This window comes from Rhipicephalus microplus, chromosome 6 (assembly GCF_043290135.1).
Source record: "Rhipicephalus microplus isolate Deutch F79 chromosome 6, USDA_Rmic, whole genome shotgun sequence".
Taxonomy (NCBI): domain Eukaryota; kingdom Metazoa; phylum Arthropoda; class Arachnida; order Ixodida; family Ixodidae; genus Rhipicephalus; species Rhipicephalus microplus.
Window position 1 is genome coordinate 175,407,219 of NC_134705.1, and position 23,844 is coordinate 175,431,062.

At 44.9% G+C, this 23,844-nt stretch overlaps 1 protein-coding gene across 1 annotated transcript; it reads right to left on the reverse strand.

Moving 5' to 3' along the window:
• Window positions 1–2,250: 2,250 nt before the first annotated feature.
• Window positions 2,251–12,387, reverse strand: LOC119167100 (mitochondrial import inner membrane translocase subunit TIM50). The gene is made up of 9 exons (XM_037418524.2): window positions 12,023–12,387; window positions 11,938–11,969; window positions 11,737–11,758; window positions 11,616–11,674; window positions 9,016–9,243; window positions 6,720–6,818; window positions 5,414–5,570; window positions 4,795–4,898; window positions 2,251–3,630 (listed from the first exon to the last, which is right to left on the reverse strand). Exons 1-9 carry the CDS (start codon window positions 12,366–12,368, stop codon window positions 3,553–3,555), a joined length of 1,125 nt encoding a protein of 374 aa, XP_037274421.2. The 5' UTR covers window positions 12,369–12,387; the 3' UTR covers window positions 2,251–3,552.
• Between the last annotated feature and the right edge of the window lie 11,457 nt (window positions 12,388–23,844).

Here is a 23,844-nt window from a genome sequence, read left to right on the forward strand (position 1 = left end):
AAACGCCAAGTTTTAAATTTCCTACTTTTGGCGCACATAGCCTTAACACGCTTTTAAACTAAGAAAAACAACAACAGGTGAGAGAACTTGCACACTTTACCCTTTGAGTGTGGGTTTGAGGCGGTGTGCAATAATCTTTTTTTTTTTGAAAAGGTGGTTTCTCAGCATAGCAGCTGCACGCTGCAGTGAAACCGCCATTTCAAGCAGTTACACGCGGTCAATATAGGCCTATTCGTTCAGTTTGAATAATTTAAAGAGGTACTGACACAATAGTTTTCTCTCTCTCTCTCTGACCCGAAAACTTTCAATCGCCACTTTTTTTTTTTTGCATCAAAAGCCTTGGAAATGTACTGCTAAGCATAAGTGCACCCTGAGAAAGCCATTACAGTCTGTTTCTTAGAGTTAGTTTCGGTTCCCTACTGCACTGTGACATCACAACACAGTATGAGCTCGTATCGTCACATCTCTATGACTCCACGGCATTGTCAGTGACGCACAAGCGGTCATTTTGAATGTTTTGAAGGCGCACAAGCGGTCATTTGGGAAGTTTTGGTGCCTGATATCACAACTAGCCACACTGCTGTGAGAAATCACCAGATTTAGTACTGTAGCCTGATTACAAGCTAGTATCGATGTTTGTAGGCTGCGTCTCGGAGAAATTGACTTTGATATCAAAATATTAGATGCAAAGCACCTCTTTGACTCACGTGTGTAACGCTGTATGTACGTGCATCCGTACAAACACGCCTCAACGCGTTCCCCTCGCTGCAGGTGTTTGAGCAGTGCCAAGTACGCCACGCCCCAGCTGCGCGTTGACGTCACGCTGCCCTCGCATGCTTAATTCGCAGTTGTCACGCTACCCTCGCATGCTTCTTTCGCAGTTGTGCGCTGACGTCACTCTCGCCCTCACCCGCAGCTCGTCTGCCACAGCGCGACGATCGGTTGTGCCCCCGCGATCTCCCACGACAGCGCAGCTCTGGCCGACTGGCTCGCCCTATGCCATCTCCTGACGATTGACAAGAGCTCTCACTGAGTGGTGCCCCGTCCTCAGACTTCTGCGATTGTGTCCATCTTTCCTATCTTCTCCTTACTTCTGGATGTCACTGTCCCTGCACCACGCTCTCTCCTGCCCCTCTTTCTATCTCTATACCTTTTAATTACTCCTTGCCCCCAATCCCTCGTGAGCTACTGTTGAGGTGTCCTCCCCCTGAGAGACAGTTACAGGGCTTACTTTTACCTTTTTTTCACTTAATAATCACAAGAATCACATCACATAAGCTGCCAGCTCCTCCGCCCGCTCGCAACACACTTCTCTCTCACTTCACACTCTCCACCGCTCGCAATGCTCGACCGCACGTCGCGTGGAAACACTTCCAGCTCGTTTATCTGTTATGAAACTTACACGAAACCTAACCCACCTCCTGTGACTTTGCGTTTCAAATAAACGTTTACGCGAGTAAATGCTACACCGAGCTTCACCTCAAACCATTCTTCCAGCACCCACATCGACGCCCGTTTCAACCGCGTCAACGCCGTGGGGACTGCTGCTGCTTCGCATCCCATGCGGGAGATTTCCCATAATATCTTGCCAGCATTGCTGAGCCTCACACTTGCTCAGGGCTGCCTACACACATGCACACACACACATGCACGCACACACACACACACACACGAGATTTGTATGGCAGTGTCAACACACCTCCAGATATTGGTGTCAGTACCTTTCGAAAGCGGTACTGACACAAAAATTTTGACCTGCTGTTTTTTTGCTGCAATGTGTTGCCGGGGGCCTGTTTGTCACAACACGCACTTCGTTTGCTGCAGTGCGACAGATAATTACTTACAAGCTCCTTATTACCAACCAGTTTCTGTATGAGAGAGCTTCAAATACAAGCCGCTAGGTGCAACTATCAAACAATCACCACCTAGCGGGTGCAGCTTTCAACCACGTCAGCACACAGTACTGTGATGCACTTTCACCCTGCCCGCATCGAGGAGTTCCTCTGAACAGGAAACAGGTCTGCAGTGGCACGAAACAAAGCTTTAAACGCATTCGCTGCAGCCACAGACTCTCGAGCCACTGCTGGAAAAAACCCGGCGAAAGACGAATGGCGGCTATGACATCATCACAACTTGTTTTATTGACTGCAGTGTTGTGACGTGAAGGAAGCAGGGGGGTCACCTTTGTAGGTAAAGGCCACGCTACAAAGTTAAGGATGACAAAAACTGGGCTAAAACAGACAAGGCGCATCTAACAACTGAATTTATTGGACAAAAAACCAAAAAGGGCGTGGGGTGATGTACAAGGTCACCTTTGATGGTGTCAATACCTTCAGAATTGAAACTTCAAAATTTATGTGAAATACCCCCTAAGGTATATTCGCTGCCGATATTTTGCAAATGATATAAGCATGTTTACAGAAATCAATCCAGGAGGCTATCTTGGCCATGAAATTTTGCGAGTACCCCTTCAAGTTCGTGTCAGAACAAATTCGAGCAGTACTGTAATATTGGTTCGAAGAGCTTGAACATTCACCCGTTCCTACTAAAAAATGCTCCAGGGGCACTAAGAAAGCTTGAGTGATGTTGTGGAAACCACTGCTGCTCCTTCCATACTTTACATCATTCACTTTATTTACACAGAAGTACAGACAACTCTACGTTGTAGTTGTGCCAGACTCGCGAGAAAAAAACTCTGTTCCCAAATTTGAATATAGAAAAACTGATGCCAAAGGCATCAATGCAAGTACCCTACCTAACTTTGGCTGAATCCAGCAAGAAAAAAGAAAGGAGCCAAGTAGGCCATTGTAGTACATACTGGTATTACAGCTTACGACTGACTGTGTACCACTCGGGTCAGAAACAGGCTGGCAAACTGCTGCGCAGAACCCCTTTCTGCGCTGTTATTTCAAACAAAGTTTCACGCTAGCGCGAGTTGTGGATTAGCTCTAAAGACAGAACAAGCACCCTTCTTACGTGATCCGCGTGAAGTCTATATTAGTAAATGTCCTACGCGACCACAGCACCTCCAACAACACAAAGTGACTATGTTTAGCAGCTGCTTTCAGCAATTGCTCGACGTGGTGATCTATGTGCAAGTTGCGTAGAATGCAGCAGCACTAAATTTTACAACGGGCAAAATGCAGCATGATGTAACACCAGGCATTCGTAACAGGACCGTTCTGAAAGATCCCGCTAGATTGTATCAATTTCATTCTACAACATTCCTTCCTAATGAAAGAAAAAGAATATTTGTGGAGTTTCGGGTTCGGGTTTAGTTGCACACCTGTGTGCATAATCAATGATGCACAAGGAAGTGTCCACCTCTTCTGCAGACGCACACAAAGAGAACGTTATTCAATACCGTCTTGTGCGCCTACTCAGTCTCGTTTCAGTGGCAGTTGCGCGCACGACAAAACAGACGTGTGCTCTCACATTTAGTCCATTCTATAAACGGCGAGCACTCTTCTACTGGCAACGTCCACTTCATTCAACTAACATGGTTGGCGGCGCCAACCACCACTGTTCGAGAGTCCACAGAACACGACATCGTCACTGCCGTTTCCAAAGTCCCATGGCCCAAGATCGTTGGCTGGGGCTTGTCTCCAGGGGCGCCTGCTGCTTTTCTTCCTGCAAATTGCAGGCAGCATGCTTTATGTGAGGAACGTGCTGGTCACGTGCACGAACTCATCCAAGGCAGGTCACAAGGAAAAGGAACAGACGTCTCTATCACTGAACTAAGACTGAATGAAGAAAATGTGTTATAAGAGTCAATAGCCAACGCTAGCAGTTAACTAGGCATCTTCAGGCGGCATAAGGCAACATTTAGCTGACACTATCAGGCGCTTGTGTTATGCACGTAAATACGGTAGTTGAAGTCACAAGACTGAAGGGGAAGCTCTGCTAGAATGCGCTTCTTTGGGACTGGCCCATATTTTATTGAGGAAGCGTTACTCGGCTATCATGGGAAGCAGTGGTGCGAACGAAAAGATGGCGAACAGATTACATCATATTCGAGGCTGTGCACGCAGTCACTCGTAGATCGAATGCTTCAAAACTGAAAGTTGATAGTGCTCTAGATAGTGACTAGGTAGTGCTCGACAACAGGAAAAGTAAAGTGAGCATGGCACGGTGCAGCGATGTAACGCTCTGGGCCGCTAAGAGAAAGCTGCATAGCTGTGCCGCCAGAAGCTGGTGAAGAACACGCAACTGAGCGACAATACCCGATCCAGGCGGTTCTGCAGAACACCATCTATGAGCTTGGCAACATTTCATTGTAACACTAACTCAAGTAAATTCAAAGACAGAATAACTCGGCAACATGTAATGCTATCCCTTATACGCATTATGAAAAATGCTCAACTGAGCCCCACAGTACCTAGTTCTTTATTCGGATATCTTTGTACTACTCAACTATTTACTGCTGGTAGAAGAGGTCAAGGTCAGCACTGTCTTAAACAAGAAAAAAAAAAAGGAGAAAAAAGAAAAATCACGTCAAACGTGAGGTGTTAACAAGAAGCAGAATAGTTTAAGAATACGCTAGAAGGTGAGTTGCCAGAAATTCGTTATAGAAAGTTTCCAGCATGCATGTAACAGAAAAAGACGCAAGGAAAGAGCTTGTTTGTCTGCTTCTCTTGCATCCTCATATTCTGAGCGCGCGCTAAAAACTTCCTACAATGACTTTCTAAGACAATTTTTCTAAGTCTTTCAATAAATTTCCACGTCATCCAGGGACAAGCCTTCCAGCCCCTCCCTTTGCTAGTGCCTTATGCTTATACTGCTTGAGTAACATGCCTGGAGTTTTCTTTGGTTTTCCTTGAATGCCTCCAATGGATTGTCAAACTGGCTGTAGTAGTCCAGCACTGTCCGCACATCCTCCACCTCGCTTGTGGCAATAGCTGGAATCAAACAAAGTGTTATAACTTGAGAGAGAGCGAAAAAAACTAAGCATATTCAAATAAATTTGCATCATCCGACACACACCAAAGCAGTGCTGAGAGATTAAATTCTGGGTTTTACATGCCGAAACAATGCTATGCCAGGGCATAGCAGGCGTGCGCTACCCTACTGTGGCACTTTCTGTCATGTTTCTGTTTGTGCAGCATTTCATGAGTGTACAGTGTTTCTACAATGTTCATCTCTCACCAAGCTCTCAGACCCTTAATTAAGGTACCGATGATAACAGTCTGGCTCAATTATAGCTTCAATACATAGTTGTACCAACACAGGATTTAACTTCAGGCAATGCCAACACAGCAACAGTAACACACATATTCCACCACTTTGTAGTGTGTTCGACTCAAGCATAGCTAAATGTTGCGTACGAGAAAGAGTAATGCGCCAGAGTAAGCTACATTTGCGCTGCTGCTCCAAACAAGAAAAAAAAAAAAGAAATAGGATGGCAAGAACTCACTGCGCAGAAACTGGGCCAGCTCAATGAGCGTGCGATCCTCATCACTGCCATCCCACTTAGGTAGCCGTAGCGCGTTGCGCGGCTGTAACGAGCAGGCCTCGGCACTCCAGTCGACCATTATGACGCGAGAGAGGTCCCGGTTCAGACAGGAGAGGTCCTGCGTGATGTGCACACTAGTGTTCCAACATCAGAGCAGCCAAGTTCTAATGAAGTTCACAACAGAGTTTTAGAACCTTGTAGCAATGAGTCTTGAAGAATCGAACACAGTCACTGCACAGATATATCACAAACGTAATGCACACGATGCCCATGCTGATAGCCGATTACAGAATGATATCCTTGATCTATTGCTAAATACACCAAAAATATTATGATGCACCCATTCTGTCGTCTTGCAGCCATGTTGTCTGCACATTGGTCACACATATGGCAGCCTTGCTCGTTAAAGATGTGACATCAGTGCAGTTCTCTGTGGTATCCGAGCGCGAGAAAAGCGAGCTGAAGGTACCAGAAGTAACGCTCAACTAAAACATCTAATCATCCAGCTTGCTTGTACAGATTAACATGTGTGTGAAGTAGGCTCGCAGGGCTACTCGTGCCAGTAACTTGAGTACCCAGGTGTACATCAGCAAATGCCAAAAAAACGAAATAGCATGCTCTGATGTTTATTAAAATTTAACATCAGCATTTAGCGACATTCCTGACTTTGAACATTTGTGGCTGATACCGATTCCTACTTAGTATATCATAGGATTCCACTGAATTCACTCAAATAGAAACGACTCCACCTGTAAATATTAGCTGGCTTTCCCTATGTAAAAAGAGCCACAATAAATAAGCAAAAACATGCTTCCTGCAGTGTGGGTTTGAGATTCCATCAAGAAAAAGAAAAGTCTGCCCTTTTAATTTCTCTCACAATGAGGACTTCTGAGGTTAGGCAGAACTTTCTTGAAGGGAAGTAATCTGCTGGTCTAGATAAGTTGGTTTTCTCATTGGTACGTTCAAGCTTGAAGCTATTCATACCGGGAATCTTAGTCCACAATGTTCATGGGTAGCTTGTAAATTATTGCACAACACCATACCAAGGAAACACAGCACCTATTACAGCATCAACAAATACAAGTAACAGATGAGAAGATCAGATCAAATGGTCTATTTTATTTTTTTCTAAAAAATGCATTGACACTTCTTATGGGTGTTTTGGTACGAGAAAGTTGGAACAAGTCCTGACATCCAGATAGGATAGGTCAGTGCAGTCAAAACAAGTAGCACTGTTTGATGGTGTGAATGTAAAATGAAGACTTGCCTTGACGTGGTGCCCATTGGTGTACCGAGTTGCGTCTCGAAACAATCTGTACATGATGTAGCCCTGAGGATCTAGGGTGTCCAGGATAGGATATGCCGTCTGCAAATCAGTTTAAACAATTAAAAACAAACCAAAGAAGTACCTTACATGCCCATTCACAGCATTATGAATTTCCTAGCAGTGATTTTCAGGCATCATTCCCTCACAGGGTGCCGTGACAAGGGTGACAAGCGATGCTATAAGGATAATGCAATTGTACGGCAGTCTAATCTCATTGTGGGGAACAATGTCCTCCCTTGTCCTCTCCCTACTCCTAATAAGTCACCACTTTTCACTCCCTTCACCATACAAGTGTTCCGTTCAATCTTAACGCTGAGACCAAAACCAAAACCCTGAATGTTTGTGTTGTTTGCTTGCTCTGTATACATGGGCCCTCCTAAACAATCAGTGGCGAATGTGGCCCTTAAGATATTAAAATGTTTCACAGTAAAGATGACCGCTCATCTAACTCGGCAGCATTTACGACATCACTGCTGGTGTGATACAGATAGAGTACAGACTCCCTGTGTCGTTGAAAGCGTTGAGCGAGTATTGTACATGTCACAGAAGATGTGCTGCCGCACACAGTTCTACCAAAAGCACCCAATTTGGAGGGGAGGGAGGGTTTTTTTTCGTTCCGTCCCCGCTCGCTGTGTTGTCTGGCTGCACGCAAAATCATCCTGGCTGCTTATGCCAAGGATGTTATCTTTCCTGAGGGGACATGCTCTTGTCAATCTAGTGAACATTCAAGAAGCTGAACTCATACTGAAGCACCCATATCGCTTGATTTTTTTTTTACTTCATTAAAACTGCACTTTCAACATCACCAAAGCATGAGTGCATGTCATCTTTGGTGCTACTCCGTGGTGAGGCGCTAGTTCATGATTTTAGATTAGGGTTTCGAAGTAATGTTCAAATTGGACAAAAATAACAATGGGAGCGTTTAATTACTATATGATATGTTCGAACATGTACGATTGAATCACGTGATTATCAGACACGAAGCTAGAATTTACACTAAAGAAGTTACAAGATTTTACTGTCAGGGGTCCTTTAATCTCTTGAGGGCTTCTGCGATACATGTACGGTGGCAGTTTTTCATCCGGCAAGGTCTTTCGACCCTTCATTTGAAATTTCGCGCCATAACCAGTGTCCATGCTCACTGCCAACTCCTAGAACTTGCCAGAAGCTCTGTCAGTGTGCTACCTTCTTACGAAGATAAAAAGAACTGATTCTGCATTGTGCAGTCTGTGGCAGCACCCTCTGATGGTTTCAATTGCGACAGAGCCGCATGAAAATTGATCTTTATCTTTATTAACACTGCTTTGCAGGGGTGGTGGACTTTTCATTGGCACTGCTCTTAGGATATCTATCGGCTAGGGCTACCAAGTATTATTTATCTCGTCGTTTACCGGGCTTCCATCATGTTTCTCAGATGAATGGCTAAGCGGCAACATGGCCAAATAAGCTGCCCGTTTTCTTGACACCGACGGCGATGACTATTCCAACTCTCACACAGGCCCTTGTTTCGAGGAATACAACACTCTGCCATAAAATTGAACATTTTGCAGTTCTGAATGATGCTGACACCGCAATACCGTTCCTTGATCTTTTTTTACAATGTATTTCCATCTAAACACATTTTGTGTGATCAAAATCAGCAATAAAGTAGGCTGACCATCTGGGAAAGTTAAAAAAAATTGACCCACAGAGGGTTATGTGACAGGAACAGTCAAAAGCTGAGCAAGTACCATACTTGGCGGCAGCTTGTCTTGACATTGGGGCAAAGGCTATTGTGCCCGATTTCGGTTTTGTCAACGAGTTCACAAAAACACATTATGAATGAGAAAAACATTCAGCCTGTTCAGTGGATATTTTAGCGTTTATTACGAGTACATTTTTCTTGGAGAACTAAACAGCGCCCTTTTGGCCGTAAACTCATTTAATGGACGCCACATTTTCTTGGAAAATGGGTGGGCTGAAAATGTGGTGCTGTCTAAGAAATAGAAAAAAAAGAAAAAAGCATTCTTGCAAAGCAGACAATAACTGTATTATACCCTTTACGACTGTATAAGTCTCATGATAAATAAAACAGTAATTACTTCAGCAAGGCAAATGAGAGAACTATCGGTAAGCCTAAGTAGTATATTTTGATGCGGCATCATGCATCTGCTTTGGTTGCGTAGCTTCCACAGTGCTGTCAAGAAAAGTTGTCGCCCAGCATAATAAGCCGCCCTTCCACAAAATGGATACTCACAAATCCCTGTTCCGAAGTGTAGATGACAACTTCGAAGAGCGGTGGCCCAACCTGCTGCAAGAAATGATTCACGCCGGGCCTCTTCTTGAAACGCCAGCCAGTCTGGTACGTCCAGTCGGGGTGCACCAGAACGCCGGTCATCTCCAGGACTAGCGTGTACGGAGGCTGGTAGTAGGGCTCGGTCAACGGGTCTGGCAGGAGCTTATCGCGGGATGGGTCCTTGATCATCTGCGCACGAGGAATTAATGCGCTACAGCTCAGGATACGAGAGGGATTAGTGATTTTTATAACAATCGCCTTCACTCTTGCTTATGATGAACAAAGTAAGTATAGCACACAGAGCACTGAATTACAGGTCATACAATATAACGGTTAGAATTTTACATTCTAAAGCTGTGATATGATGATAAGGGACATCGCAGATGAAGTTTCTGGAAATTTTTATCCTCTGGTGTTCTTAAAGGGACCGACAACTGCCCAGAACATGACATGAGATGACTGCACGGATAGAAGAATTGTCCCTCATAGTGACTCAAACCAACCCTTTTTTTTTCCGTGAAAAGTGGAGTTATACTTTTTAATTCTTAATGAAAATCGTGAAAATAACCTGCGGCGCCACCTGATGGCAGAAACTTCAATTATCTGATGTGCCCTGTCATGTGACTGTAAACTAGCGTACGCGGTCAACAATTTTCCTGTTGGTATTGAAATGTGCTTTGCTTCTTTATAGTTAAAGATATTACTCCGTAGAATTGGGTATTGAAATGTGCTTTGCTTCTTTATAGTTAAAGATATTACTCCATAGAAATGTACATATAGGCCTGCGTTTAAAGTATGCATTAAAGTCGCGCTTCCTTCACACGACATAATGATCCTATGCTCGTCGATGCGTCTTGAGCAACTTTTCTGTGTGTTCATGAAACCGTGCACGCTGTTTCCGGGTCGCTAGAATCTTGGAGTGGCGTGAGTTTTCTACCCACAATTTGTCTCAGAAATGACGTGTACTGCTACTCGGAGGCCGCGCATATGTGCAGGGACGTTTTCGGTGACTTGGCTTGGCTCGTGTGTCGAGAGAGTAATGACAACGGGACAAGCCATCCACGACACAGGCGCAAACAACCTTGCGCACACGCAAATGCAGCGCGGTACAAATACAGAGAAGAAGAATAAAGCCACATCATCTCATTGTAACATCTCGTCATTTTCAAAAATAGTTTTAAAGCTCAGAATAAACATGGTTAAGTATAGTTACAGGAAGTCCTGCGAAAGTAGAACGACAGTGTGCACAAGTCACTAGAAGGACTACCAGCATCCTGATCGATTTTCAGCATCGCTGGACAAAAAGGCACATCCGTGTTCAGAGCCTTTCAGATGAAAAAACACTGCTTATAAAATAATTTTATGATTTTGGGATTAACTACTGCTGCTACGAGCACTACGACGGGTAAGCTATCTGTCGCGCTGGAAAAAACTGGGTAAAAAAAAATCAGTTGTCGGTCCCTTAAAGGTGCACTTAAATCTAAGCTCATAGGCCTCTAGCATTTTGCTTCCATTAAAATGCATTTGCGATTTGATCCTGTGACCTTTGTGCAGGCAGCTGTAAACTATGACTAGAGAACCACGGTGAACTCACATTACAGATTAATCTGCTGTGACAAAGTGGTTGGCTACAACAGGTGACACTATTTCCGTCATGAGAATAGAACACCGAGGTTTGGGACAACGACTACACTGAACGATTCGCTTATGTAGGAGGTCAAGTGCGGTTGTCCAGGTGACGTCAGACCCTGAACTATGGAGTGGGTCTAATCAGAGGCACCAATAGCTTGGCGTGCTGGCCAAAGAATGCTACTAGCATTAAAATGCTGGTTAACTCGTATCCTGAAAGCGGAGGACTACAACAGTGCGACAGCCATCAGCTAGGACCTGCAGGAGTGATACGCACACAGTTATTCAATAACCATACCACCAAAAGTGGGAATGACAACATCAGTAGGAATGCAGAAATTTAGTTTGCAATAAAACTAATGAGAATGCACCTACTTATATTATCAATTTAGTATTATTACACAAGTGATGGGGCCTCGCCCTGACAAGTTCACTGGCTTGCATGCTGGAGAAATACGTCTTGCCATATCCAGTAAATGCTACAAGTCCCCATCCTTTTCTCTTTAGATTTTTTGCATGAGGGTGCAAATGCAAGGACTGCGACTTCAGCAGTGCTTTTCTCAAGGGCTCTGGAGGGCATTACGGTGACACACGGAATCAGGTCATAGCCACTACTTGCCAACACGCTTGAAAGCTGGCTGCCACAATAGCACTAGAGGCTCAAAAAGAGATGAAACACACACACACACACACAAAAAAACATGCGTTTTGATGTAGCTTTGGCTTTACAACCTGGTGGGTTTCTGAAAGCAATAATTTGTTTAAAGTGAACGCTCGTCCTGTCTGGTGAACTTTTCGGGTGTTCCTTACAAACGTGCCCCGGTAGCTGTTGTTCTAAAGCTGGCAGCGATTTCACGTTAGGTAATATATGTGTTGGTGGTTTCATTGTATTCGCCAGTGATTGCGCAACGACACGAGTGAAGGTTCCGTACCTTGTTGTACAGCTGGAGCTCTTTGTATGTCCTGTACAAATGGGCTTTCCAGCGAGGCACTGAAAGGTGTCAGCCATTTAGGATGGGTCATGCGCCTCGCACCAACCTTGCCTCTACTTACTGTGGCTGAACTCATCCTTTATCTGGAAACGAAAGATGACAACAGCATGATCGGACGGGAAGAGGTGTTGTGAACGCGTTAGATCACTCAACGTCAACGCGTCAATCGTTTCGCTCACGGAGAGACAAGCGTCAGAAAAATAAGTAAGGAATGCGTTTCATCAGTTTGTTCTGGGATGACGACGGAACAAAATCAGCTCACCTCGTTGCCTTGTTCATCCAAAGGAGGTGCACCTGCAAAGAATTAGGAGTGAGACATCCCGTTCGCATTCCCAGCTCATACGCACCCCAAGAGACAACCAAGAAACCACCGACACCGGTGAACATCGCGCCGAAAGCAACGAACGTGTATTTCATGGCTCGTTGTGAAAACTGGTCCGCTGATCGGCCCGAAGCACCACTGCCAGCACCGCTACCGGATCCACTGCCGCCGGCACCTGCGTCGGCCAAGCCGCGACGCAACGCAGGGATAGAGTCCCACCGCTTGCGAAAGGCAGACCACCGGTGCGGTTGCCTCGATGGTGGCGACCACGTAGACCAGCTCCTCAACAGAGATGGACCACTGCGGACTGGTGTCGTCAGTTTTGGTCTGAGACCATGCCACAAACACATGCACGCCCGGCCCACCGCCATTTTGCACTCTGTCTCGGCTTGGCTCGAACTTGACTCGTTAAGTGTGGGGATGGCAAACCGGAACTCTGAAACCGTCGACGGATCCTGACCACGGTGTTAGAAGTATTTGTGATCCTGACAATCTTGCGCACAGATTCCTTGTGTTAGAGTGCCCTGCGCCGAAATCCCTTTGGAGTACTTGAGAAACCACTATCGCTGCATAGCACGTTGTAACCTTGACACTGGTGCAAATAATGGGAGGAAGGGGGGCAAGCGGGGCAAGCGGGGGGTCAAATTACCTCCGTTCTGTGTATAGACACGGCCGCTGGATGGAAAAAAAAAAAAAAAAAAAAAATCCAGCGGTCGTGGTACAGGCTTGCAGGGGCAAGTTTCTTTTTTGGTCGAGCTCAAGTGGAGCTCTCCCGTACCGTACCTTGGGCACCGGACTTGCTCAATTCAAGTGCGCGTCAAGTGGTGTTAACGAATTCGGCGGTTATATTTCAAACATCATATTTGAAGGTCTCTACAGTCATGTATAGCGTACTCTCCACAAAACCAATTGTGAAAACGAAACAGTTCGAGCTTTCTGAAATGCTCGTCCCGCTTTCTTGTTCCGTGAACAGTTACCAACCAGCCCACTTTGCCAACCTTTTGAAGTTCTTCCCGGAATGCTACAAATGGCTTTTGACGTGCCGCAAATGTTTAATATGTGAGCTTTGAAATGCAAAGCAAGTACGAAATTCCTGATCATCACTGTTTCTTGTGTCGATGATTTGTTATGAGCCATTGACAATGAAGTGTAAATGCTCTTGACTATGACTGCTTTATGTTCAGAATATCACCGGTGAACGTGTGAATACCTTGCTAGAAATATTTCAGATGTAAACCTTGAGAATGGGGCTGGATTAAGTAAAAAGAAGTTGCTATATCTTTATGTGTTATCAAAAGTGTTAGCATTTTTATTTCGTGGTTTAACACGAATGACACATCTGATAATATGTTAAACCTAAACCCACGAGTTATGCTTAGAGTATTAATTTGTTTTTAGTAGTGGAAGTAGGATGTGGAAGTAGGACCGTACATTCTCAAGTTCAACTTAAGCTGTAATACGTTGCACATAATATAGGTGCCGTTTACGGTGCCAGTGTGCAAAAAGTTGTCACAAAGCGTGCACTTGATTTGGTTTTCAATCGGCCAAATGTTTATTATGGCCAAGCTGGCATTCTCACGCATTCGTTAACACTTTCGCTTACTTTTTTTCTACTCTTGAAATCAATATTCTAAGTCTGATGCTATGAGGCCCATTCTACTACCAGAAGCGTATGCAGTATTTTTTTTTTTTTTCGGGTAGGGAGGGAGGGGCGGGGGCATCTTCTTGAAATGGTCATTTTTCGCTCTGAACAACTGAGTTTTCTTGACAACTGAACAACTGAGGCCATGGTGGAATAAAATTGCGGGGGGGGGGGGGCAAGGACATGTGCCACCCTTTGGCTACGCCACATACCTGTTACTATGAGTAAAGGTGCGCACTTACATCAAAGGTGATGTTCTTGTTAATATGATTTAAGAAAGAGGAATATAACAAACTACTTTCTACCTACATATTTACCCTATAGGTGCATCTCCTATCGTTATAGTCATCATCATTATCATCAGCCTGACTACGCCCACAGCAGGGCAAAGACCTCTCCGATGATCCGCCAATCAATCCGATCTTGTGCTGTTTGCTGCCACGTTATACATGCGAACTTGTCGATCTCATCAGGCTATAATTTTATGTCTCCCCCTCACCCTCTTGCCTTCTCTGGGAATCCAGTCAGTTACCCTTAATGACCAGCGGTTATCCTGCCTACTTGCAATGTGGCCGGCCCATGTCCATTTCTTCTTCTTGATTTCAACTACGATATCCTTAACGCCGGTTTGTTCACTGACCCACTCTGCTCCCTTCTGGTCTCCTAAGGTTACCCCTATCATTTTCCTTTCCATAGCTCGCTGCGTCGTCCTCAATTTAAGCCGAACCCTCTTTGTAAGCCTGCAGGTCTCGGCTCCGCATGTCACAAGAAGACATATTCCTTTACAACTTCCAGCGTCTATCCACCTATCGCAAAGCGCTGTCTTCTGCCTAGACTGTTGCACATTACTTTGGTTTTATGCAAGTAAATTTTCAGACCTACTCTTCTTCTTTCCGTGTCCAGTTCATGTAATCATGAGCTGTTATTCGTCCACCGAGTTGCTCATCGAGGCAATATCGTCAGTGAATCGCAGCTCACTAAGATACTCTACATTAACTGTTATCCCTAACTCTTCCAAATCTAGGACCCTGAAAACCTCCTGTAAACACGCGGTGAATAACATTGGAGAGATCGTGTCTCCCTGTCTTACACCCTTGTTTATTGGTATACCGTCGCTTTTTTTGTGGTCAACTATGGTGGCTTTGGATCCGCTGTAGATTTGTTCCAGGCTTCGTCGATGCCCTGATTTCGTAGTGTCTGCATCACTGCTGATGTCTCAACTGAGTCAAACGTCTGCTGGTAATCTATGAAGGATATGTGTTGTGTTCCGCGGCGCGCACACCTGATTGATATGAACCTGATTGATATGGACCTGATTGATATGAACATGGTCTGTTGTGGAGTAACCTGTACGAAATCCTGATTGGTTCTTTGGATAATCGAACTCTAATGTCGCCTTAATTCTATTAGCTACTATTTTTGTAAATTGTTTGTAGAGAACGGACAGTAAGCTGATTGGCATGTGGTTTTTCGAGTCTTTGATGTCTCCTTTTTTTATGGAATAAAATGATCTTGGCGTTCTTCCAAGATTCTGGTACCCTTCCCGTCAAGAGATACTTCGTATATACAAGGTATCCCACACAACTTGAGTCAAGAATTTGAAAATGAAAGACACTTCAATGGCGAATCGAACCAAACGCGTACTGCTCGCACTATAGTCTGTAGGCACCCAGGCTATGTTTTTATTTCTCCCCATGCTAATTAATTATTTATCTTTGATTACCTATATCTTAAATATGTGCTGGAAACCCCAAATGTGAACACTGAGCTGCAGAGCACGTTCGGAAACAACCGACTGAATTGTTTCTTGTGAGATACGTGTAGCGCTGTTATTTTTTTCCGCGTTGTAAAGAAAGCCTTTAGCAGCATATAGCAGTGCGTTCGCGGTCCGTCACACGGCTTCTTTACACATTTCACGGGCTTTCTTTACAACGTGGAAAAAATAACAGCGCGAGATGTATCGTGCAGGAAACGATTTAGTCGGTGGTTTCTGAGAGGGCTCTACATCTCAGTGTTCATATTTTGGGTTTCTAGCCTATAATTAAAAAATAGGTAATTAGGAATTAATAAATAATTAGTATAGGAAGAAACAAAAATAGCCCGAGTACCTGCAGGCTAGTGTGAGTAGTATGCGTTTGGTTCAATTCGCCTCCTAAGTGCCTTTCACTTTCAAATTCTTGGCTAAAGCTATGTAGGACACCCTGTATAAGGTGGCCAGTTTTTTTTTTTTACATAATTTCTCGGCCATCTTTCAGCAGGTCCCTTGTTACCTTAAACTTACCAGCGGCTTTCCCTCTTTGCATTCCTACCAGTGATTTCATTACTTCTCCTGTAGTCACTGGTAGGATGTCGAATTCTTTTTGGATATTATTGCTTTTTTTACGATATCATCCTGGTTGTATCGGCTTCTGTACAGCACTCTGTAGAACTAATCTCACTCTGTAGAACTAATTAACTAATCTATCCATATTGGTTAGGACATTGCCTTACTTTTCCCTTAATGCATGCGGGCAATTTTTGACTATGCACAAGTTTGCCTTCGTAGCTTTTAGGCTTCTGCCGCTTTTTACAGCTTTCTCGATTATCTCCGTCTCATCCCTTCTAGAGTCGGCTATACCTTATGCCCATTGACTAACTTCGACAGCTCCACTAGCTCTATTTTTGTAGGTGGCATTTGATACTTTCATGGTTTGTCGCCTCTTAATGAGATTTTTTGGTCTCCTGAGATAGTTTTCCAGTGTCCCGTCTAGTACTCATATAGTACTCATATATAAACATTCTACTCAATCTTACCATTGCTCCAACACACTCTTTCTGTCTTACCTTCAAGAACGCGCAGACTTTAAGGATAAGCGAAGAAGTTCTTCGCACAGTTAGTTTACACGTTTCACTTGGATACACAGATCGTAAGTATTCGAAACGGACTCCAGTTTACCGAAAGTAGACCAGACCTGTTTTACTCATACTTACGCTCTTAAAAATCGGATCCACAGGAACGTCAGGCAAAAATACCGATTTAGTGGCTTGGGTGCATGGTGCTGCAGAAGTAAGGTCGTTGGTGCAATCCAGGTGTCACATAATAAAAAAAAAGAAAAAAGGCCGCGTGTCTTTCGTTGGTCGTTCAGTAAAGATACAAAGGTGACGAAAATACGTCTTAATCTGGCCGTTTGGTCATTTGGTGCAATAAGGTCGTTTTATTTTAGTCAAAAGTTATGTTATATGTATGGCGCATTTTATTGGGAGAACGGAAGGACTCGAAGTCACGCTGAAAGTGCTTCCGAGTCTTCATAGCCGGCGTGTTTCAGGCGTCGAACAGGATTATAGGAGCACTGCCGTCTAGAGGTGCAGTGGGGGAGCTTTTATTGCGCCGAGAGCAGCCAGCTAGGGGTGGTTTGAGGCACTCTCGCCTGAAAAGCGGAGCAGACGCTGTACGAAAGTCAGCTGGCACTCCATATATATATTACTTTATTTCGTTTCAGCCGGCGAGCGTGGCGCCAACGGTAGCAACCACGTGTCCTTCGACACCACTGACTGGCAGTGCTGTCGTCCTTTTACACGAGTAGCGACCACGAAGATTGCGAAGCATACGAACCTGTGTTTGTTGGATGCGTGGTGGCAGGAAAGTATAGTGCGTAACTGCGAATCGCAACAAGGGCGCACGTGAGACCGACGAATTTCCGCAGAAAATGCCGGTGTCGTCAAATGTTTTGATCGCACGGTATATTTCTCGGCACTCGTCACCCTCTCACCTGCTCTCTGGATACGGGCCGAATTCCAGTGGCGGATGAAGTACTTCCCGCTCTCGGTACATTGCCTCCTCCTTCCCAGCTCACTGCGCTGCACCTCTACTAGATTTAGGACATCTTCAGAAAAGACCAAGTAAAAGAAGTTATCTTGAAACTATTAACAGGCCTCATAAACACATCGTTGTTTTGACGCGTAAGACTCCGGTAATTATTCAGACACCGAGATCTTGCTAGGCAGGGTGAACTGACTGGTACACGGACCGATTCGCTAAGACTCACCAAATCACTCAGCCACATCGGATCCGGCTCGTATGACGACCCAACGTGAAAAAGAAAGGCTTAATAACGTAGCGTTTTGGGCGTGTCGGTATGTCATACAGTAGTTTTATAGCCTCGACGAAAGCATGGACAGATGAAAACGTAACACACACTGGCAATTATATTCCTAGAAGGTGTTAGCCTGTCTACGCAAAGATAGGTGAAACTTGGAAAACGGTGTGATCGTGGTGGTCGTGAAGTGATGTTGCCTATATATGTGGTTACCTGTTTCCTGAATTAAAAAAAATGCTGAAAGTTATTGCCTGTGTGTGTCACACTTTCTTCTGTCCGTGTTTTTTGTGCGCTATAAAACTATGTACAACGAAACAGGCAGCGCTAGACAGTTATCTCGACAAGCCAAGCGAGTCTATTCGAGGGATTACGAGCGCACCGAAAGGGTGCTTCTCCGCTCTATTTGTCTTTTACAGGAGAAGCCAGATTTACAGTGAAAAACAGCGTCGGTTTGCAGTACGCAAGGCGACAGCAGGGATAAGGTAAATTATAAACTTACTTCAGATATTCCAAATATCGTTAACAATTTCCATACTAAAACAATATTAATACATACTCGAGAATTCGAAGCGAATTTTCGTGACTAACGTATGATTTATTGGATCGGAATCTTTCTTTGGCAGCAGTATACCTTAACTTTCGATGACTCCCATTTTCTCCGGTTAGGTATTAAGGCCAAAGCCTGAAGTGACTCGTTTCGCAGTGACTCCGAGCGAAACAGGGCAGGGGCGCGAAGTGGTACATATATCCACTGCAATTTCTCTCGATGTGTCGTCATTATGATGTCATACAGAAGCAACAATTTTGCGACGCCGTCAGATGACATTGTCACTCGCTTAAAATGCACACCCATTGTACTTGTAGAAAGCACTTCGTCAAAAAGAGGAGTACGGAGATGCAACGCAATTAACTGAGAACGCAAACAAGTGCGCGCCTCTCACCGCGTGACTCGTTATATGTGTTTAAAGAAGCGTGGTCCGCGATTGTAGAAATCGGTATGCTAACGCGCGTGGGGCAAGTTTTCGCCTACAGGTGTTACAGAGAGTGTTCCATGCTGCAGTATGACTACTTTGTCAGGCTCAATAACTACAGCATACCACCACCGTCTGGCATCGCTAAAGAAGTCTCATTATTGTTGCTTTATTTATTAAAAAAAGAAAGAATACCTCACTTTGTACCAAGTCACGCAAGGCTTGGCCACGGCATAGCAGGCGGACACCTTCTCTCTTGTTCACTCTTTCTCCCTTGATTTTTATTTCTTTTTTTGCATCTTTTTTTCTATGTACGACAAACGCAAACGTGGACCATGACAGTTATGCTGCAAAGCTCTAATAGCGCGTACGTGCCACAGAAATTTCGCGAATGTCATTACTCGCCACATTGGTCCACTAACAATTAACAAGGGAACACACTTTGGGCTGTCCAGAGAGCCTGCGGCGCAGTGGTTAGGCACGCTTCGGCTTTTATTATTAACCATCTATACAAAATACTCGGGCGGTAATTGATCGCGTGGCAGCTTGTGATCATCATAATTTTGATCTGCGATACAACCTCGACCAAAACAGACCTGCAGTAAAGAAAATGTCGAAAATTGTGACTTAAAGACGAGACGAGACGCTGTAGTTGTTAATCACTCTGTTTAATTTCACCTTTTTGGCGCGTTTGTACATGAGAATGGTCGAACACCGACACGAAAAACGTCGTCGTTTTTTCTCCCTCTTCCTCTCAGACTCGGTGGATTTGAGGCAGAAGTGGAGTAGTGACGCGCTGTGATATCAGAACCGAAGTTGGATGGCGTGTCACTGGGTGGGTCATTGTCGAGCTTGGTAATGTCGCGTGACGTTTTTTCTTTAAGGATATATGTTTGTATGGTTGTATTTACATGATCGAGCAAGCCGCGGGGTTTCTCGATGATTCGGTGCACTCCAATGACCCCGTATTCCTCGCGTTTCCTTACGAATAGCCGCAGTGTTTTGTGGTGTTCAATCGTGCAAAAAGCAGTGTTACAACGCTGGTTGCTTCAAACGAAGACAGTGAGAAAGCGTCAGTGTCACACTTTTGTACAATTCTCCAGCCATCAAAAAGTCGTTAATAAGATATGCCATTAACATTTTCCGACAACGTACAAAAATAACAAAAATAAATCAACCGTCGCACTATTGTCTAGCCACGTGGTGTCCTAGCGGCGAGGCTTCGAATGAACGCAGCTGCGGTGTCTCTGCGCAGCTAATCACGTGACGTGACGTCACTCGCGCGCCAGTGGCTTAAAGGTCATCGCGACGGGATGAATGACCTTGCGTGGCACGGCGCAGCGTATTTTTTGCTCTAGAAGCTGAAAAAAAAACGGATAAAGCAGACATGACCGGTCAGAAAAGCTTCGAAGGCTACAGTGACTACGCTTCAGCTCTCTGTGACGTCACGGATTTGTCAACATTTGCTGTAGCTCTTAGTTAATTGTTTGCCATTCTGAATGTACCGTGAGTTTCAGACTATCCGATTGAAACAGACTCGGCACATCACGACAAATTTAATGTGTCCCAACGCATCATATTTGTCACGTCATACATTGAATGCAAACTTATCAGTTACGTCATGCTGATGAAAGGCCATTGTGACTTCAATGCGAAACTCTTAAACAGAAAACTGGAGCTCTAAGTTTATTTTTACCTACATTAGTTCATCTTTAACCACGAAATCAATAAAGCAGAATGAGGAATTATATCTGTTGAGCCTTAGTTAATAGTTTACTTGTTAATGTTCCTTTAAGAGGGCAGTTACTACGATGCACTCGTATTCGAGATGACAAAGCTGTTTTGAAATTAGAACGGCTATATTTCCTTTTACGGTGGGCTAATTAAAAAAATACGCCAGCTGATAACAAAAGAAACGAAGCAGCGATGCAGTTAAGCATATAATGAACCCATTCGTTTTGTTCGTCCAAACCGAACGTTGGTCTGAGACGGCAGCGCCTTTGTAGAAACCATGATAATGTTGTATGAACTCAGCTGTGTTAACTTACCAGCACTTTGAAAAGCGTTATACCATTTTATATTGCACACTCGCGCAGTGCTTTGCGTCTAAAGCAAGATGAATGGCCAAAGAGGTTCGAACAAAGGATCGAATCAACGTAAAGTGTATTTAAGAAATGTAGATCATGAGTATGAAAAGTGGTAGCGTGAACCACAACTGAATCTACGATTTCAACTTCGATTCTTGTTGCGAAACCTCTTCAGTAGGTGTGTTTAATATACATTTACCAACAGCTCTCGAACTTCCATGAATGGACACATAGATGACGTGTGCGAAAAAAAAGCAACAACTTTGTGAGAAGTACCGTGTGTGAGGCTCGTGTCTTGGCTTCTTTCGCATTCACTAGAGCAGCGCTATAGTCGAGTAAAAGCGGTATTCGAACTAAGCGGCAACCACGAAGAACGTACTTGCGTCGCACTTTCTGGGTTATACGTAGGGAACCACCGCGACGTGTCACTTGTATCACATGGGACGAGCGAAAGGGAAGAATAACGTTTTGGAGCAGAATCATAGCGTTATCCAATTCCCTTGGAATGGCATGATAAAAACTTTATTTCAGTCCTGCATGACGCGCTTAACGCGTAGCGGGCGTCTCCCACGTAGGGACCGACAGGGAGTACCTGGCGGCCGCTTCGTGGGCCTGCTGAATCAAATTCCCTTTTTTTTGGGTGCGTATGATTGAATATTGATATGGTCATAAGCACGTTGTTGTTTAAATAAAGAATAGTCTCCTTTTGTGATTTCTATCAACCCTTTCCCGAATACAGGGTAGACGACTTCAGTCATTTCCTTTGGTTATCTTCCCCGTCTTTCCTCTGTACGCCCCCTTCCTTTCTACTACCCTTCCCTAATCCCGAAGTTTAGAGTAGTGAACCGGAAGCTTACTTGCTTGCTTTTACCTCTGTTCTGGCTCTTACCCACTGAATGGGGTTAGCCAAGAAGCCGGCGGTTAATGTGAGTGAAGAAATAAAGTCATAGGCGTTTTTCTGGGTAGTTATTGTTCTTATTCACTTATTATCTTACGCGCATGGGTACTGCAGGGGACTGGCCAAGAATGGAGTGGTTTTATGAAATATTATGAAGCTTTATAATTAGGGCCGTTCTAGAATAGAAATGTTACAGATTGCATAAAAAATTATGGTGCTCGATTTAATGTATATATTTATGTTTTTTATAACAAACAAAGCTCTCTGTTTATTTTTTTATTTTGGAATAAGTAGTCCTACTACCTTTTCTCCTTCTGTTTCTTCTCTTCGATGTGTAAGATTCTCGACTCCTTCTAGCATGATCGCAAAAAAAAAAAGAACAGTAGTACAACTCACGAATTAAAGATTCAGATGTTTGCCTTTACACGTATTTGTCCCCAGCTGTGTGCCGTGATTACGTTCCATGTGGTTGCTGCTTCATGATGTTGACTGTACGCGCTGTAACAGTCGCACGCTTGTAGCGTGAAAACCACGATGCAGGTGCACGTATAAGAGGTGTAGCCTGTGGCGTTCCGGAGGTGCAACGGCACGGTGGCTTCGCGACGTGACCCCCTTCTTGCGCGCATTCCGCGATCTCGACATTTGGCCACGATTCATCACTTTCCCGTTGTTAACTCATTCGGTGATGATGCCACCATGTTGTTACAACCGTTCCTGGCACCATCACGCGCGGCCGTTAGTGCCATTTTAAGCCGTCTCTTTTACAGCGGTGCTGGTGAAGTCGCGTCCGGAGTGTACTGCGTCGTGACAGGTGTACTGCGTCGTGACAGGTGTACTGCGTCAGGACGCGCAGTTACGCAATATAGTCTAAGTTCTGTCTCGTTTTGATTATACTCTCGTCGAATGAAAGAAAGGCCATCAATTTAAAAGTGTGTGACATTCAAGAAATTTTGCTCTTGGACAATTTGGTGGAGCATCTATAAGCCACTTAAAGGACCCCAGGTGGTCAAAATTTCCGGAGCCCTCCACTACGGCGTCTCGCATAATCATATGGTGGTTTTGGGACGTTAAAACCCACATATCAATCAATCTATAAGCCACTTCTGCTTCACAAGTGTTTCAACTTCAAGCTGTCTTTGGACATGTGCTCCATCTGTCGAACTCGAAAGAAGTGGCACGAATGGTGCTAAACGCCAGGAGATTGCCTGTTCCTTTGAAATATAACCGAAATGTTTTCCCTTCTTTACGCGATGGCAACTACAGGCGGAGTTCTTTCCAAAGCCTGAGCTCTACAGCAAGTGGCATCCAGAAGTACCCAGGTCAAAGTGCAAATAATGCGATAAAAGAAAAAAGTTTGCTCCACGCGATGTGGACACGTGCGACTCAGTTGGATATCTCGCCCATTATAGAATCTCGGACGATTCTGCTCCGGAGCCAAGACCTCGTCGTCCAGCAGAGTCGAACGTTCCTCCTAACGTGTCTGATAAGGGACCGCGGGGCGTAACTGCGCGTCCTGACGCAGTACAATTGCTACGACGCAGTACACTCCGGACGCGACTTCACCAGCACCGTCTTCTCTTAACAGTCGCTAACTAGTGTTTCAATAAAGTTATATCTCTCTTTCTTCGGCTATCTGCACGTGTTAGCACGGCCGTTTTCCTCCGAATCGTCCCAGGCTGCACGCTGTATGCGCGTTTACGAGATGTGTGGCGGTTGGCGAGCGGTAACGGCAGCTGCAGGTGACCGGCAGGCGTGTCCATACATTGGCGCAACTCGGCGGCGGTGTGACACGATGTCGGACCGTGCATCAGGTGGTCGTGGCCTGCTCGGCGGTGCGGGCGTCGCCCGCATTGCGTCGTCCCCACCCCGGCACGGGTGTGGCGCTCGGTGTTAACGTGTGCGTGACAGATTGTGACGTCGTCCACCAGAGAACGGCGGCGGCTCCGCGCTCGCGCTGCGACTCGCCGAGCCGGTCGCCACTGCTCGACCCAGGGACCGTGGTCCCGTCGGGGATGGGCGTATCACCGAAGAAGATGCAACTGCACTTTCGAGTTCTTTTGAATACCACAGGTTGACGCAGTGGTAACTAAATAAGTAATTGACAACCACCAGTTTGTAATCGAAGCTGCAAGCAAATGCAGGATGAATTCTTCAAAAGAAAAGCTTCTAGTTT

What these genes read in the sequence shown, in the direction of transcription:
- LOC119167100 (XM_037418524.2), bottom strand. Translation starts at nt 12,368, where the DNA reads ATGGCGGTGGGCCGGGCGTGCATGTGTTTGTGGCATGGTCTCAGACCA. An exon ending in AAAGGATGAGTTCAGCCACA is followed by an intron (nt 11,675 to 11,736) that starts GTAAGTAGAGGC and finishes GACACCTTTCAG; the next exon opens with TGCCTCGCTGGAAAGCCCAT. An exon ending in CCAATGGGCACCACGTCAAG is followed by an intron (nt 5,571 to 6,719) that starts GCAAGTCTTCAT and finishes CACATCACGCAG; the next exon opens with GACCTCTCCTGTCTGAACCG.